Genomic DNA, 17,982 nt, shown 5'->3' on the forward strand with positions numbered 1-17,982 from the left:
AATGACTTGGGAATTAGAATGGATAAGACTCGCTATATTGGTGAAAGTGAATAATGACTTTTCAGGTTTCTGTTTGGATGATACATGGATGGTAACAGTAATAATGTTGTTAATAATAATAGCTAATATTCATTAGACATTCTGTCATGCAGTACAGCATTTTACATGTACTAAACCATTTGCTCTCTCACGAGTCAGAGAGGTGGATACTCTTATTATCCCCATTTACTGATGAGAAAATTGGTACTATTAGAGATCAGCTTGACCAAAGTCACCCAGCTAGCACTAGTGATTTCAATCCCAGAAATCCTGATTGCTATAGTCATACACATAATCTACTCTTCTTTACTGCCTCTAACAGATGTGATCAACATTTAGAATGATGGTCCTGGTCAGTATGTCTATCACATAAATTCCATGTCTTTTACTAAACACAGAGACACATATGGCGATCGCTTCTTACTGATCAGATTTTGGGAGCTTGGTTCTGTATTTTCACTTTTCCTACCCAGAGAACCTAAAGTGCGGTGGAAGTTTGATAAAAGAGTTGACACAAAAAATGAGAGAAGGCGGATACAGAAAGGACATTCTCGAATGCTCTAGCCACTGATCAGATGATGGAATCTGGTTCTATCAGACTTCCTCTGCTTCCATCCCTCATACACATACGCACACGCTGTAAGATACATATGGACGCCAAGTTTGAGGTTGGTTCTAGTAGTCCTCAACTCACATCGAAAGTTCATTTCCCGACTCCTGGACAGTCCAACACGAAGTTAACTCGAGGCGCCCATAAAGCCCAGGGAAACTTGGCTCAGCGCCGCGGGTGCTCGTTCCCAGGGCAACCGCCCGCGGAGGCACCTGGGGCACGCTCCTCGGCACCTGCGAAGAGCCCCGCCTGGCGCCAGGGGGCGCGGGAGCGCGTCGACTCCTCCCGCCCCACGCCAGCCCCACGCCAGTCCCGCCCCCGCCCCGCCCCCAGCCCCGCCTTCCCTCCACCGGGCCCGGCCGCTCCCGGCTCCCGGCTCCGCTCCCGGCGCAGGCGCAGTCCCGCTCTCCTTCGGCGGCTCCCAGCGCAGTGCGCCCACCTTCGTTGAGTGTAGCGGCGTCGACCGGCCGGCAGTCCTCGTCTTCCTCTCGCTGCCTCAGGACAGGCTCTGTACAGCGCTGCGAGCGCCCCTGAGCGCAGGCAGCGACCGCGGTGGTTTCGGCAGGTGAGGGCAGCCGCGGGAGGGAGAGGCCCCGGACGCGGAGCACCGCCCCCCTCGGCGCCCGCGCGCCCGCCTCTCTCCCGCGAGCCGGCCTGGAGGGGCGGCGGTGGCAGGTGCAAGTGCGGGCGCGGCGCGCGACGACCTGGCCCGGCCGCCCCTGCCCGGCAAGCGCGCTCCCCCATCTCGGCACACGGGCTCGGAGAACCCCGGTGGAGGCGGCGGCGGCGGGGGGCGCGGCGCGGCGCCTCGGGGCGTCTGGGGCCGCTGGGGCGTCGGGCGGCGGCGGCTCCTCCCCCGCCCCCCGGACGCGGGCGCGTTACTCATTAACTGCGCGGTCCCGAGCGCCCGCGGCTGTGAGCCGGAATCCCGGTTACCTGTCGGCGGGGCGCGCGCGCGGCCGGGAGCTGGGGACCTGCGGTCGCGGAGGGGGTGGGGGTCTAAGAGAGTTCCCCGAACAAGTGTGCAGCCCCGCGCTGCGCGGGACCTGGAGCAGGATGAAGCCGTAGGCTTGGACCTGGGGTCGTAGAAAAGGACAAGCGAGGCTCGGTGCCGAGGCGTAGAGGTCACGCTCGGCGGGTTTCGGCGAAACCTGGGGGACCGGAGCGAGCGCCCGGAGTCGCGCGCCTTAGGGTGGCAGAGCATTTCAGCCTGACTTTTGTTTCGGGGAGTTGAGAAGAGCTGCACCGACGTAATTGTAATTACACTGCCCTTTCAGCGTTGACAACTCTCTGACCGCCCTGGGACCAGCCGGCTCTAATGGACTCTAGAAGTGATGATGTTAGGTGGAATCTGCAGCACGTGAAGAGTTGCCAGTTGTTATGGGATTAAGAAAACAAATCTGTAATGGCTAAAGGGTAAGGTCTCGAAAATTAAGAATGCTGAGTTCATACTGGTCCCTAAGAAGCAGACAGTTTAGTTTCGTGGAAACAGAGCATATTTTGAGGCTACCTGTTTCACACTCCTCTGTTTCTCCCTCCAACCCCTTCCTTTCAGTGTAGGAAAAAGCCGTGTAATCTTTTGCCGTGGAACGATTACATAATTGGAGGAGACCCATAAGCGGATTAAAACAAAACTGTTCTATGTAAATCTGTTGAAAGACCCAGTTTTTGTTCATTATCCTCTTTCTTATTTTGTTGTCCGTAGGGTTTTTGTAAAATGGTGGATGACAAATCAAGGAGAAAAGCAGCAGAATAGATTTGTAGACTGATCACAGTAAATATTTGATACTGTTAAATATTCCACCAGGTTTATGGGGCCTTGTTCTGTTAACATTTGTCATTTATTTACCAGTACTGTGCATTTTGTTAGGACTTTTCATGTTCGGGCAGACATTGAATCCCAACTATGGTTTATGTGATCTAATCCTAAAGCCCATGTAGAATTTATAGAAGTTAGTTTAGCAGTTCTACATTTGTACTACAATAGTGCATTTCTTACTACTGGAAGAAAAGCCTTATGAGTTTTTTTCTTTTTCACTACAGTAAAGTTACATATTAGTCCATACCTTCGTTAACCAAAGTGGACACTTTAATATAACTCTTCCTTGTGTGTTGGGCAAACAATACTGCTGTGGTATTAGATACCTGTACCCTTTCACTAGGATGGACATTTGCTGTTCAGCTACTTGAGGGGTTTCTAATTAGATCCAGTTGTACTTTTTGAATCAGTATAGTTATGCATATGCTTCCTTTAATATTTTTTTCCTATAATTTTCTTTAAACCCTTAGTTCACCACAACATATACATAGACATTGCACAGATAATTTTTACAATGGAAGGTTTCTTAGAAATCTAGGTCCCCATCAATTTTTAATATGGCAGAACAAAAACTTGTAGGTTACAGTAATTTTGCATGTATTATGGTACTTAGTATACCTTTTTTTTTTTTTTCCCCTTCCTGAGAGGGACTCACCTAACCAGTTAGCTAGCTAGCGAAATGAAAAAATTTTAATCTGTTTTAAAGCTTTAGCTTCATTACTTACCCTGCATGTGACCTTGAGTAAATCATTTAACCGTTCTGAGCTTATTTTCTCTATTTGTAAATGGATAGAGTGAATTTGCCAGCTTTCAACTATTTTTACCTATTTATTTATTTTTAAATATATTATTAATTTACTTAAGTAATCTCCACACCCAGCTGGGGGCTCAAACTCACAACCCTGAGATCAAGAGTTTCATACTCTTCCAACTGAGCCAGCCAGACGCCCCTTGATTCTTTTTAATGTCGTTCAGCCTGATGTGAATATCATAATGGGGGGATGAGAATCAAATGGGATATTCCATGTGAGGTATGGGAGTGGGAGAAAGGAACAGATATTATTAGCTTGGTAGTTGGCCATACACTGTGCTTGTTGATTTACATACCTTGACCCCTTTTGTCCTCAGGACATTCCTGGGGTATAGATGGTATTACCACATTATACAGATCAGAGAACTGAGGCTCAGAGAGGCAAACTAACTTGCCTGTGGGTACTTAGTTGTCAGTGGTCCTGTAGATGATTAATGGTAGAGCCAGGGTTAATGGAACTCCTAACATGCTTGCTCTTCCATTCCTTTCTACATCTTCTGTGGAAGAGCTTTGTAACTATAAGGAGACCTCAGATAAAAGGTGTTACTATCATTTGAATTTCTGGCTACAAAGTATCCAGGTTTTTTGGTGATGGCAATACCACTACTGCTACTACTATTATTGAACTTACAACTTACTCTGTGTCAGGTTCTGGTATAAACACTGTACCAAGTCATTTACTCTTACAGTGACTTACGAGTTAGCTACTGTTTTATTCCATTTTATTTCATTTTTATTTTTAATTTTAGAGAGCATGCAACTGAGGACGAAGGGCGGAGGAAGGGAGAGAGAGAGAGAGAGAGAGAGAGAGAGAGAGGAGAGAGAGAGGGGAGAGAGAGAGAGAAAAAATCCCAAGCAGGCTCCACACTCAGCAAGAGCCTGATGTGGGGCTCGATCTCATGAGATCATGACCTGAGCCTAAATCAAGAGTTGGACACTCAACTGACTGGGCCACCCAGGCACTCCTGCTTTATCCCATTTTATAGTTGAGAAGATTGAGACACTGAGAGATTATGTAGCTTCCTTAAGGTCACACAGCTAATTAAATGATAGGACTAGATTAGAAGTCAGGCAGTTTATCTTTAACCACTGAGAGCAGTGCTCTTAACCACTTTGCTCTGCTACTTCATGTGTAGGTTGTCATGCTGAAGAATTGTTTTAATTAAGCTTTTATGTGATACTTAGCATAATAAGTAATTCTTTATGTGTCACCAGAGATTTTTAAATCAAATATTCATTGAGCATCTACTGTGCAGGTCACCGTGGGGGTTAAAGGAAAGTATTCATGGAGTGTGAAAGGCAGACCTTATAATCATTCCTGTAGCTTTGATAAGTTCCTCAAAATTTAGAAGGCATCTGCACTTCTCATATATGTGTTATTGTTGTAATTTTTTTTTTAATGTTTATTCTTTGAGATACAGCCAGAGTGTGAGCAGGGGAGGGTCCGAGAGAGAGGGAGACACAGAATCTGTAGCAGGCTCCAGTCTCTGAGCTGTTAGCACAGAGCCGGATGCAGGGCTCAAACTTATGAACCATGAGATCATGGCTTGAGCCGAAGTTGGGCGCTTAATGACTGAGCCACCCAGGCACCCCATTGTAATTTTAACGAGTGCCAAATAACACAAAGTGCTAGAATAGTTGGAGAGTGGAGAGAAATGATGAGTTGTGGGTAGAGATACTGTGTGTTGAGGTAATGAGGGAGAGCTTTCAGGATATTCTGAGGAGGTACACTTTTCAAGTGTAAAAGCTTTGTCTTGTGTAGAGTTTTGGTTAAGGTATAGTTCAATAAAGGATAGTAACTTGGTTACTAAGTTACTTAAGTACACTTGATATTTAAAAATAAAATAACAAAACTTTTGAAAACTCCTGGCTAGCTAATTTCTCCTTTTCTCTACTGATCTCCTTAGCTTTGCTAGGTAGTACTTTTTTTTTTCTCTTTTATTCTTCCAGAGCACTGAGTCAATGCCTCTATTTTGATATTTATTAGTTTTGGTATTCATACTGTCCTGTAAGTTTTGTTGACCTTGAGTTCCCTTCCTCTAGTGTGCACATGCTTTGAAGGCAGGACTTAAGTTATCCTAGCCCATTTTATAGCGTTTGAACTGGGCCTGGTATACCTGTAGGTGCTGGGCTGTGTTTGGTGATGGGTGTCAGTGGAGGAATGTCGGGATGTATTGAAAGTCATCTAGCAGTAGTAATGGAAATGTGTTCAGAGTGAGAACTGTGTGGGCTAAGGGGAGGAAGAGAGGGATACTTCCAACAGGTAGCATTAACTTGCTCTCTGTGTTTTTCTCTTCTGCTTTCCCTTTCAGTTTACAACAAATGAGGCAGTTTCATAAGCTTCAGCTGTATCTAGTCATGGTTAGAAAGAAGTGAAATAGTAGTCTTGATTTATCTTAGAATATCAGCAACACAAAATTAGATAGCTATAGCCATAAGCTGAGATTACTTAGATCAGAGGAAAAGAATGAAAATTTCTGTAGTTAACAGGATTGTAAACATAAGCATAATGGAAGTTAATAGAATTCTACATATATGAATTGACAATCTAGTATAAAGGAAATCTGTGGAAGAATGTGAGAGTACCTTAGAAGTTTATAGGAGCATACAAATGATAGCTTTGAACCAATTGAGTGCATTGTAATTCTATGTGTCCAGATAATAGTATTGAGTATTTGGGGGCACCTGGTTGACACATCAGGGTAAAATATAAAAAACAAAAACAAAATAAATTCAAAAGGCAATAAGTAAATGTGCATTAATTTCCTTTTAGGAAAAGAATTATATTTGATCCCTAGACATCAGAAAGAAAAACTTGTTTTCCCTTTTCTTTCCTTTTTTTTAAGTTTATTTATGTGTTTTGAGAGAGAGTGTGTGAACGAGTGGGGGAGGGGCAGAGAGAGAATTCCAAGCAGGCTCCCCCCTGTCCGCGTAGAGCCCCATTTGGGTCTCCATCTCATGAACCTTGAGAACATGACCTGAGCCAGGATCAAGGGTCAGGTGCTTAACTGACTAAGCCACCCAGGCCCCCGAGAGAAAATGATTTATATATAAATAACATACTGTTATATCTATATCTATCTATATATATGTAAATAACATACTGTTTTGGTCTTTTTCCTTATTTATATAGTGTTTGAATAAATTTGAAAGCTCTCTAATTAATGGAGAATTTCAAATAAGTAGTTGCAAAAATGTAATGGATCTGAAAGTTCCTGTCATTTAACCCCAGTAGTCAGCAAGAAGAGTCAGTCCTGCCACATCTGTTTCTCTCCTTCTTGTATTATTTTGAGCAAATTCCAGGCATTGTATACTTTCATCTGTAAATATTTCAGTATGTTTTTTTAAAGCGTGAAGGGCAGTTAGCTACAATACTGTTATACACTTAAAAAAAAAATAACAATAGGGGTGTCTGGGTGGCTTGGTACATTAAGCATCCTACTCTTGATTTCAGCTCAGGTCATGATCTCCTGGTTCATGAGTTCGAGCCCTGTGTTGGGCTCTATGGTGACAGCACAGAGCCTGCTTAGTATTCTCTTTCTCTCCTCCTCTGCCCCTCTCCTACTCATGTGTGTACTCTCTCTCTCTCAAAAATAAATATTAAAAAAATAAAAATAAATTAATAATTCCTTTGTATCAAATATCCACACATTTTTGAATACATAATAAGGCCGCTATAATAAAATCAAGTCTCTTTATTTTTATTTATATGCTTCCTTCATTCCCCTAAGTTCTATAAGAGGCTAAATAAGTATTTTAAACCCCACATAGCAAAATAGAGGAGGAAATGTTGATAGCAAAGAGAATGTGGGAAGAAAGAAAGAACACATCGCAATAGCAAATGCTTATTTTAGCAGCTGTGCATTAGAGAAACTTTAGTTTTCCCTTTCTGAAAGTAAGTACAAGATTAAACTGTGTTGTTGTTTAGATTGTTCACTTACTTATGGTTGGGTGAGACCTGCCCTAGAGTGCATCTGTCTTTTTTTTTTTTTTTTTTTATCAAAGATATTAATTTTATTCCTTAATTTCAGATTACATGGAGTATTTGCTTCCTGATCCTTCTTAATCTCTCTAGCCTGCATTTCTGAAAACTTGGGGAAGGCATACAAGCTTTGAAAAGAAGGAAAATTTCTAAGCATAAATATCAGTAAAACAACTCTTTCCTATGGGATTTTGATGTCTAACTGAAGTAGCAATTAAAACTGGACTCTTTTGAAGTTGTTTATTCCAAGAATGCACCTTCTTGATTTTAAGGTGAGAACTCAACTGTGGGTCCAAGTCAAATACATTTTTCACAAATAACCATGCATGATCATGTGGTTCAAATGTGGTTATTCAGCAGCCCCTGCTTCTGAGAGCACAGAATATGCTGGATGATAGTTAGGACCAGAAATCTCTACCAAGATGGCCCTAGGCATGGTTTACACAAACCTGAAAGCATTGATTGAACTTTTAGAGTGCATCTGTCTTGATCTACCATTTATCTGAATCTAGCCTTTCCCCCCCATCAGTTTTATCTTTTAAGTGATTCTTGGATGTAGTGGAGTCAGGTGTCAGAATCAGACACACCAGGATTGAATCCTAGCTGTTATTTATTGACATGTTTGATCTGGATGAAATTAATTATTCTCTCTGAGCCTCAAGTTCTTTTTCTGTAAAAAAAAAAAAAACAACAAAAAAAACCCCAAAAAAACGAGGGGCGCCGGGGTGGCTCAGTCAGTTAAGTGTCCGACTTCGGCTCAGGTCATGATCTCACAGTCTGAGTTTGAGCCCCGCATCGGGGCTCTGTGCTCATGGCTCAGAGCCCGGAGCCTGCTTCGGATTCTGTGTCTCCCTCTTTCTCTCTTCCCCTTCACTGCTCTTTCTCTCTCTCTCTCTCTCAAAATAATAATAAACATTAAAAAAACTAAAAAAGTAAGAACCAGTTCAAAGGGTTGGTGTGAGGAATAACTGGAATAATGTATATAATGTGTTTGTGTGTGTGTGTGTATCACACATGCAGAGTATAGGTGTGTATTTGTGTAATGTGTATGTGCATGTATGTGTATATAAATACAAATGACGGTGTCCTGAAGGTTTCTCATGTGTGTGTATATATATGTGTGTGTACTTCCATTCCTTCCAATATCAAAGTATCGAGATTGACATTAGATCAGACCTTTGTAATCTCTTGGCTAGCCTGTTGCAGTAACCTCTTAACCAGTTGCCTCTAGTCTCTTCTCTCTAGTTAAAGTCCTTATTGCCTTGGGAATTATTTTTTCTAATCTACACTAACTGCACTAATCTTTACTACATCAAAGTGTATCTACACTTGGTAAAATGTAGATCTGACCATCTCTCCAGGATAAACTACAAGCAGCATTTTCCATGTTAAATGAAGCTCTTAATGATCTGTCACATATCTGCCTCTCTAGCCTGATGTTCTGTCCTTCTCTTCTTTGTTAGTTTCATTAGTGCCAGACTGTTATTCCCTGACTGTCCTGTATTATTGCCCTGCCTTGTCGACCTATTGAATTCCTACACAGGGTTTAAAATTTTATTTTTTATGTTATATTTTATTTACATTTTATAACTTATATTACTTATAACTTATATTTTACTTCTCCTGAAACATTTCTTTCCCTCCCCCAGCCCTCAGGGTAATCATTTAGTGGCTCACAACAGGCTGTGTACCTTCTCTTTAGTCCCATTTCATTGCACCATTCTTAGAACTTGGTGCCGGGATTTGCCCCGAGGAGTTGAAGCTGGCAATCATCCTTCCATTCCAAATAGAATAGACACAATTGATAAAAAAAACTTATTAAATACACTAATATTATATATGGATAAATGTATTTAATAAATAAAATTTAAATATTGGTGGTTTTTAAGGAAGTGACGATGGAATTTGTAACACTTTAATTCGTTATACACTGTTGAGATAGCAATCTAATTTTTAATGACAGGCTGTTTCTTCCATAATTCATGCTGAATTGAGTCATTTGGGAATTACTAAAAGCATCTGTACCTTCCTCCCTGCTTTCCATCCTCCAGCAGTCTTTCAGTAAGTTGAAAGAGGAAAATAATACAGATGTAAACATTTCTGTATGTTATATACAGTATATATAGTATAATATAATAGATGCTTGCTTTGTTGAGGAAGAACATTTAGAACAGTATGCCTATAATTTAACAATATTTTTAAATTTTTTTTTTTTTAACGTTTATTTATTTTTGAGACAGAGCATGAACGGGGGAGCGTCAGAGAGAGAGAGGGAGGCACAGAATCTGAAACAGGCTCCAGGCTCTGAGCTGTCAGCACAGAGCCTGACGCGAGGCTTGAACTCACGAACCGTGAGATCATGACCTGAGCCGAAGTGGGACGCTTAACCGACTGAACCACCCAGGCGCCCTGAACAATATTTTTAAACCAAACAAAACAACCGTTGTTTTTTTTTTTTTTTCTCTTGATGATGTTTGTGCTGATATTTGGCAAGTATTAGATTAACACTTGTTAATTATTCCCATCAGAAAGTCAGAATCTGGTCTTCCTTCTGGCCTACAGATACACTCACCCACCACCTTATAATCAGGATCATTGGTTCCAATTCCATCGCTAAATAGATGAAGATATTGGGGCTCAGAGAAGTTTAATTCACCTGCCCAAGTTTGCAGGTGTAAGTTAGAGGTTGATCAAAGCTAAGACTTGAACTTTCTTCTTTAGGTACTGGTGTTTCTGTTCTGCTGTGGTGCATATAGCTTGGAGGAATTTTAGTAAATATAGAATTAAAATTATTTAATTTTCAGATATTAAATTGGTCTAAAAAAGATTAAAATTACAGCCTTAAAGTTTTCTTTCCTTAGAGGTAAATCTTTTGTTTCTTGTTAAGTAAGTCAAATAAGGGGAATATGCTTTTTGTGAGAAAATGGATTTTATTTGTTCTTTTGGACTATAATAGAAATTGAGTTTCTCGATTTCGTTTAAGTTGTGTATGTATATCCATTTTATCCAAGTGCTTTAGTTTTTAATTGAAAATATTGTAGCAGCAATTCATCTTAGTTTCTTGAGTTGTTCTAGGGATGTTTTTTATTTTCAGTTAGAAAATTCACTCTAAATAGAAAAAAGAATTTTTATGACAAGTTACTGGAAATTTTCTAGGCATTTATTAAATAAGTTAATACATATGAACTTTTTAGCAACAATATCTGACACAGAGTTAACTTTAAATATTGGCTGCTGTTTTAGCTGTGATAATACTGACTTCTAAAAAGAAGAAATAACATGAAATACATATGGCTAATCAGAAATAAACTGTTTTGGGGTGCGTTGGTGGCTAAGTTGGTTGAGTATCTGGCTCTTGGTTTTGGCTCAGGTCATGATCTTGCTGTTCGTGGGTTTGAGCCCTGGGTTGGGCTCTGTGCTGACAGTAGGGAGCCTGCTTGGAATTCTCTCTCTCTCCCTCTCAAAATAAATAGAGAAGGGGAGAGAGAGAGAAGAGAGAGAGAATGAATATGAATGAGTGGGAGAGGGGCAGAGAGAGAGGGAGAGACAGAATCTGAAGCAGCCTCCAGGCTCTGAGCTGTCAGCACAGAGCCCAACACTGGGCTCAAACTCATGAACTGCGAGATCGTGACCTGAACCGAAGTCGGCTGCTTAACCGACTGAGCCACCCAGGCACCTCTTTAAATGTTTATTTTTGAGGGAGGGAGGGACAGAGAGAGAGAGGGAGAGGGAGGGAGAGGGAGAGGGAGGGAGGGAGGGAGGGAGGGAGAGAGAGAGAGAGAGAGAGAGAGAGATGCAAGCGAGGGAGGGGCAGAGAGAGAGGGAGAGAGAGAATCCCAAGCAGGCTCTGAACTGTCAGCAGTGAGCCCAGTGTGGGACTGGAACTCGTGAACCATGAGTTCATGACCTGAACTGAAGTGGGATGCTTAACTGACTGAGCGACCCAGGTGCCCCAAGCTTCCATATATTTTAAAGAGCAAAAGATTTTCAGACCAGTGTGATTGGTGGCTGATTACTAGCTAAGTTACATTTTATGGAAATTGTACATGCTTGAAAAAGGCACTGAATTTAATCTTAAAATAATCTTTTTCAGAAGTGACTTGAATTTAAACAAAGTTTAAATGTATCCTCCAGAATGAAAACTTGTAGGTAGATGCCCTGCCCAAGGGTGCTGTCCCAAGTGTTATGTACGTTTCTTTTATTTCTCAGCATATAAGGTAGAAAACCCAGGCACAGATTTCCAGATGAGAAACCTAGGCATGGGTTGGCCCAATAATTTGACAGAAGTGAATTCAAACCTGCCTCTCTTTGAGACTTGCATTTTATGTTCGTTACTTTTGTTTCAGTTTATAGTCTATTCATATTCTCCATAAATGCTTTGCTTTCACACCTCAGACATGCCTGAAAAGCCCTTCAAAGAGCTTTATCTTTCTCATTAGTTTCTTGTTCTTTGGGTCTTTTCTTCGGCTTTACTTTTTCTGGAAGTCTTTCTTGTGATTCATTTGCCCCCTCCTCTCTGGTCTCTTAATACCCTTTGTGTCTTCTGTGGCATTTATTACACTGTATCATTGCTTCTACTTGGCAGTCTCCTACTTTCTTCAGACTATTTGGGAGCAGAGACAATTTTTCATCTTCTTTCCCCAGAGCCTGACACATAGCAGGCCCTCAAAATACTTGTTGAAAGAATAGCTGAAATAGTATGTATATAGGTCAGAAAAATAAGATGGATGTTGCAGGGATGATGGATTTTATTCCAACATAAGAAACATTTTTTACTCAAACAGTCTAACACTGGAATGGCAAAGCAGTTCAACTGGTGGTAGTATGTTGTGGTTAAGAGCTCGGAGTCTGGAGTTCAACAGATGGAGGTCTTCGTCCTGGCTGTCTTAAGCTGCAGTGTCTTTATAAATGCACTGGAACTACACTTGATATTTAGTGAGTGCTCAAAAAATACTAGCTGCTATTCTGAGAGAAACTGCCTTACCATCCTATATGATTGGGACTGGTAGTTGGATGGCTCAGAGTCCCGTTCCCTCCTTCTCCCTCTGGGTTATTTTGAAGCAAATCCAAGTAATTTTCAGTACATATATCTAAAAGGTAAGGATTTTTTTTTTATATAACCATAATATCATTATCCCTAAAAATTGACAGTAATTCATAACATCAGTAATATCCAGTGCTTAAGTTTCCTTGTTTGTCTCATAATTTTGTTTTCTAGTTGGCTTTATTCAAAAATTCAAACAAGATCCTCACATTGTATTTAGTTATATCTGTTAATTCTCTTTAAATTTGTAAGTTCCCTCTACCTTTTTTTTTTTTTTCTATTTTATTGAAAAAACCAGGTGGTTTGCCTAGTAGAGTTTCCCAAAGTCTAGATTTTGCTGTTTTGTCCCTGTGGTGTTATTTAACATGTTTGTTTTTTTTCTGTGAAGACCTACCTACAGGCTTGATTTGTTTGGGATCCCCCCCTTTTTTTTGAGGGTGGCAAGAATGCTTCATGGATGGTGGTGCTGTCCATTTCTTACTTCACCATATAATCCCATAATGTCTTAATTTCTTTTTGTGATAAGATGTCATCAGTGAGTTCAGGTCCTGTTGTTCTGATCCACTAACTGTAAAGTTCCCCACATAGCTTTTTACCTTATGGCTTTAATAGCTATTCATTATTGATGCCTAGACCCATTTTATTAGGATTGCAAATTCATATTTATTAAATGGAATTCTTTTAAAAAGAGCGTTTTCTCATAAACTGTTTAGTTCTCTGATGTACAAGAAAATCAGGGTAAGTACCTGATTCTTTATTTTACCAGTTTTCAAAATAATGAATCAGCTCCCTAGCACCAATCAAAGGGGATCAGTGAGATTTTGTTTTTATTTATGATCATGAGTTTCATAAATTTAAAAATATTTTTGTTTTCGTTCCTTACAGATAATATCTTTTTGATGTTCAGGTTGTCTCATCTTTGGTGAGTGGGAATCCTTTTGATGCCACTCCAGTAGTCTTTGATGGGCTTCTTGCTTCCTGGATTAACAGGATGTTCCAGGGTCTTTTTGTACGTTACTGCCCTTGGCCTGGAAATCAGCCATTCCTCTGAGGAGCCCTCGTTCTTTTTTTTGTAGGAAATGGTATTACTCTGGGCATTACTCATTGCTCCTGAGTGGTTACTGTTGTTACACCACCTTAGTGGATACATTTAGGAATTTTTGTTTTAATAGAAATTTTTTTTCTGATTTTTCTGATTCAAATGTAGAACTTCAGAGTTTTTGCTTCTTTGATTTTATATTTATAGCTCTTCTCATGTGCTGAAAATCTTAATTCTGAATGACATTAGCATAATAACTTATTTGCCTGGTATTATATAAAATAGTTTCAGAATAGGGATATCAACATTACTAATACGATTACTGAAAATAGTTTATAACTCTTTTCACATTTTTTATCTTTAGAATATATTCTGTATAGTTTTAATGTTTTAAAATCATTTGCAGTAGCTCTTTTCTATGTTGGTAAGCCACCATCTCAGTACATAGCCTGAATCATTTGTTTTATTTTTAGAGATTCTTTTTTAAAATTTAATCTTGTTTTTTTGTTTATGTGGTTCCAAGGTCAAATTCAAATACAAGGCAAAATCCGTTTGGAAAAGTCTAGTTTTCATGCCTATCTCCTCTTCCTATTATCTCCCTCTTCCTATAGATAACCATTTCTATTAGGTTTTGGTTTATCCTTCCACTTTTAAAATATAAGTATGTATACATAGTAATACATCTATATGTCATATAGACATAGAAATTAATTTGTATTTTCTCCTTTTTTAGGTAAAAGGTAGCTTCCTGTGCATAGTTATTTATTTTGTTTTTTAATGTTACTGTAGCCTCAAAATCCCCTCATAGCAGTATGTAGATATTATTTATTTTTTACAGCTGCATAGTGCTTCATTATGAGCATGTACATTATTAGCTCATTCAGTCTTTTGCTGTAACAAGACTTTTGCTAATGTTGCTAGCCTTATGTATTTATCTGTTCTTTTTTATTTTGCCAGTTTATCTTTGGAATAAAGCCCTAAAAGTAGGCATGTTGGGTCATAGGTTTAATGAATATGTCATTTTGCCAGATATTGTCAAATTTTCCTCAATAGGGTTTGTACCATGTTGCATTTCCAGAAATGCAAATGCTTTCACATTCTATGATTCCATGAACTTCCAAGGTGTAAAGACATGAATTAAAGGTATATGGGATGGTTGAAAGAAAGTATCAAATGGTTACCCAGAAAATGTCGAAAGGTTAATGAGAAAACCTGTTTTCTGCTTAAAAGTGAGTGTGATTAGTAAACCGTATTCAAATGAAAATGAAATTTTCAGGGTTAATGTTTGTTTGGTATATGTATGTATTATGAATAAGGAATGAAAATATTCTTTTGGATGAAAAATAATAAGTATTAAACACTTTAAATTCCTTGTTAATAGGACCTTTCATTTGGTGTAGTGAATATTTTGGGTGAAAAAACGAGAATTAGTTTCATTTTGAAGACTAAAATTATTATTTGCTACAACAGAGAAAACACTGGATTTGAAATTTGGCAGTTGCAGATATAATAGCTATAGCTTTCATTGTCCATATATATCTTTGAAGGTTTGTGACATGTTGTAATTGCACTTTCGAGAGATTATATTAGGTCACCTCTCTTCTTTGCCAATTTTACTGCGGCCTTTTTGTTTTCTACTTGTCTTGTTTCAAACATTTTTTAAAGGATATAAAAGTATAATTTTTCAGTTTAATGAAATTTTCTGTATTTTATGAAGAAATTAGGTACTATATTGGTGCTTGCGTTTGAGAATTTTGGTAGGGTATCACTCACAATTATCAAAGTTTTATTGTAGGAAGGAAAAAAATGGGAAGAGGTGTTGGGCTCAGATCATAGAAGACTTGGTTTCCAGGCTGTTTAGTTTGGACTGTATTCTGTAGATAGTGGAAAACTAATAAAGGATTTATGAGTTCTTTCACATTCAAGTGAAAAATTTGAGTGGTACAGTTTTTAGTTTTAATGTAAACTTTGTGATATAATTGAGTGGTTATATGAAATATTTTTTGATTATGTAGATGCAGAAGTATACATGTTATTGTTAATGGCCAGTTATGGTAACAAATGTTTTTTGAGGCCATACTGTGTACCAAGTACATAGTACACCACTAAGTACTTTATTTGGATTGTCCCCATTAATCCTTACAGCACCTTGGAGAATGGAGACAATGTTGTCATTCTCATTCTCATCCTATCAGAGGAGAAATTTAAATTTTTTTAAATGTTTATTTATTTTGAAGAGAGGGAGAGCAGGGAAGGTGCAGAGAGTGAGGGAGAGAGAGAATCGCAAGCAGGCTCTGAGTTGTCAGCACAGAGCTTGACGTGGGGCTTGATCCCACAAACCACGAGATCATGACCTGAGCAGAAATCAGCCTCTGATGCTTAACCAGCTGTGCCACCCAGGCGCCCCAGGAGAAATTGAAGGCTTAGAGAAATGCAACACATTATCCTAGATTGGATCCTGGATCTATAAGTAAAGCCATTATTGGGACAATCAGTGAAATTTGACTGGAGCCTGTTGAATAGATTGTAATATCAATCAGTGTTAATTTCCTGATTTTGATGGTTTTGTGGTTAGACAGGAAAATGTCCTTGTATTTAAGATACATATATTGAGATATTAAGCAGTAATGGGCATCATGTCTGAAACCTATTCTCAAGTGGTTTCAAAGTGTTAACAGTTTCATAATCTGGGTAAAAGGTATATGAAAATTCTGCAGCTGTTACCTGAACTTGAATTTATCAGTTGATCCTTGACCAACATGACTTTGAACTGGATGCGTTCACTTTATGTGGGTTTTTTTTTTTTTTTGGATAAACACAATACAGTACTATAAATGTATTTTCTTTTCCTTATGGTTTTAATATTTTCTTTTCTCTAGCTTTATTGTAAGAACACAATATATAATACATATAAGTACAAAATATATGTTAATTGACTGTTTATGTTATCATTACAGTTTCTGGTCAAGAGGAGGCTAACAGTAGTTAAGATGTTGTGGAGTTAAAAGTTACATGTGGATTTTCAGCAGTTGGTGCCCCAACCACAGTGTTGTTCAAAGGTCAACTGTATAGTATAGTGTATATATCTCATTTTAAGTGTGAGTATATATGTATATATATGTGTGTATATATATATAAAGATATATATAGATATGTATATAGATATACATACATGTATATAGATATATATAAAGATATATATAGATATGTATATATACCTTTATGTATATATATCTTTATATATATACATACACATACATACACATATCTTTACTGCATCTTCTATTTACTCTAACCAATATCATATGATAGAAAAGTTAAAAATATCAAAGAAATTTTTATTTATTCCTCATTGTTACTTATTAAATTACTCAGTTTGACAACATTAGCTATAACTTTCAAGTTTATTCCAAATCAGATTGTTTGTATTTTGTAATATTTATGCTCTGAGATCACTTAAAAAATGTTAAGTGATAATAGTGTTTTTTTAAATATTTTTATTAGAAGTTTATTCTTTATAATGGATTGTTGTTAAAAACACATTTTATAAAGGGGCGCCTAGGTGGCTCAGTCAGTTAAGCATCTGATTCTTGGTTTTGGCTCAGGTCATGATCTCATGGTTTATGAGTTTGAGCCCTGTGTTGGGCTGTCTGCTGGCAGTGTGGTCCTTCTCTCTGTCCCTCTCTCACTGTGTCTCTCTTTTTACCCCCTGGTTGTATGCATGCTCTGTCTCTCTCAAAAATAAATAAACATTAAAAAAACATTTTACAAGTTATATATTTAATTTTAATTTAGTTTTATTTTGTTAATATAATTTTAAATGGCACTATCAAAATAACTCCGCTTTTTGTTTTAACATAGGTTATCTTATGATGAGGCTTTTGCTATGGCTAATGACCCCTTGGAAGGCTTCCATGAAGTAAACCTTGCTTCACCTACTTCTCCAGACCTTCTTGGTGTGTATGAATCAGGAACTCAAGAGCAGACTACCTCACCAAGTGTCATCTACCGGCCACATCCTTCAGCTCTGTGCTCTGCCCCCATTCAGGCTAATGCCTTAGATGTTTCCGACCTTCCTACACAACCTGTGTATTCATCCCCCAGACGTTTAAATTGTGCAGAAATATCTAGTATCAGGTAGGAGATCATTAAGATACTTATTTTGGAGTATCATGTTAAACAAATGACAGCTTGCTTGTTTGCCTTATTTTCAGTTTTAATATTTTAGAAAATTTAAATAATAAAAGCATGTCCATGAAGAGAGCAATGCATGTTAATGTTGAAGAGCAGGGGTCAGCAGTCTTTTTACGTAAAGGGCCAGGTGGTAAATATTTTAGGCTTTGCTGGCCATACAGTCTCTGTTGCAGCTATTGAGCTCTGCCTTTAAAATGTGAAAGCAGCCACAGACAGTACATAAATGAAAAAACTCCAATAAAACTGTATGTATGGACACTGAATTTTGAATTTTATATAATTTTCCCATGTCACAAAGTATTTTTATTTTGATTTTTTTCCCCCAACCATTTGAGAATGTAAAAATGAATCTTGGTTCGTGAGCCTTATAAAACAGGTAGCAGGCTGAATTTAGCCTACATTTAATTTGCCGACCCCAGTTCTAGAGTAGCACTATCTGATAGA

General features: G+C 38.7%; 1 protein-coding gene across 5 annotated transcripts in view; it reads left to right on the forward strand.

Annotated features, from left to right (window-relative positions):
* The first annotated feature begins 210 nt into the window (after positions 1-210).
* RAB3IP (RAB3A interacting protein) overlaps positions 211-17,982 on the forward strand; it is a 48,471-nt gene continuing 30,699 nt past the window's right edge. The window contains exons 1-3 of one of the 5 annotated variants that reach the window (XM_049627415.1): positions 1,123-1,214; positions 1,927-2,065; positions 17,206-17,481. In XM_049627415.1, coding sequence (XP_049483372.1) covers positions 2,055-2,065; positions 17,206-17,481 — 287 coding nt within the window. In that variant the 5' untranslated portion in view covers positions 1,123-1,214; positions 1,927-2,054. Of the gene's footprint in view, positions 708-1,027; positions 1,215-1,443; positions 2,066-17,205; positions 17,482-17,982 lie in introns of those variants that run through there. The other 4 variants (XM_049627416.1, XM_049627419.1, XM_049627414.1 and 1 more) reach the window with 4 other exon arrangements.

This window comes from Panthera uncia, chromosome B4 (genome assembly GCF_023721935.1).
Source record: "Panthera uncia isolate 11264 chromosome B4, Puncia_PCG_1.0, whole genome shotgun sequence".
In the NCBI taxonomy this organism is placed as follows: Eukaryota; Metazoa; Chordata; class Mammalia; order Carnivora; family Felidae; genus Panthera; species Panthera uncia.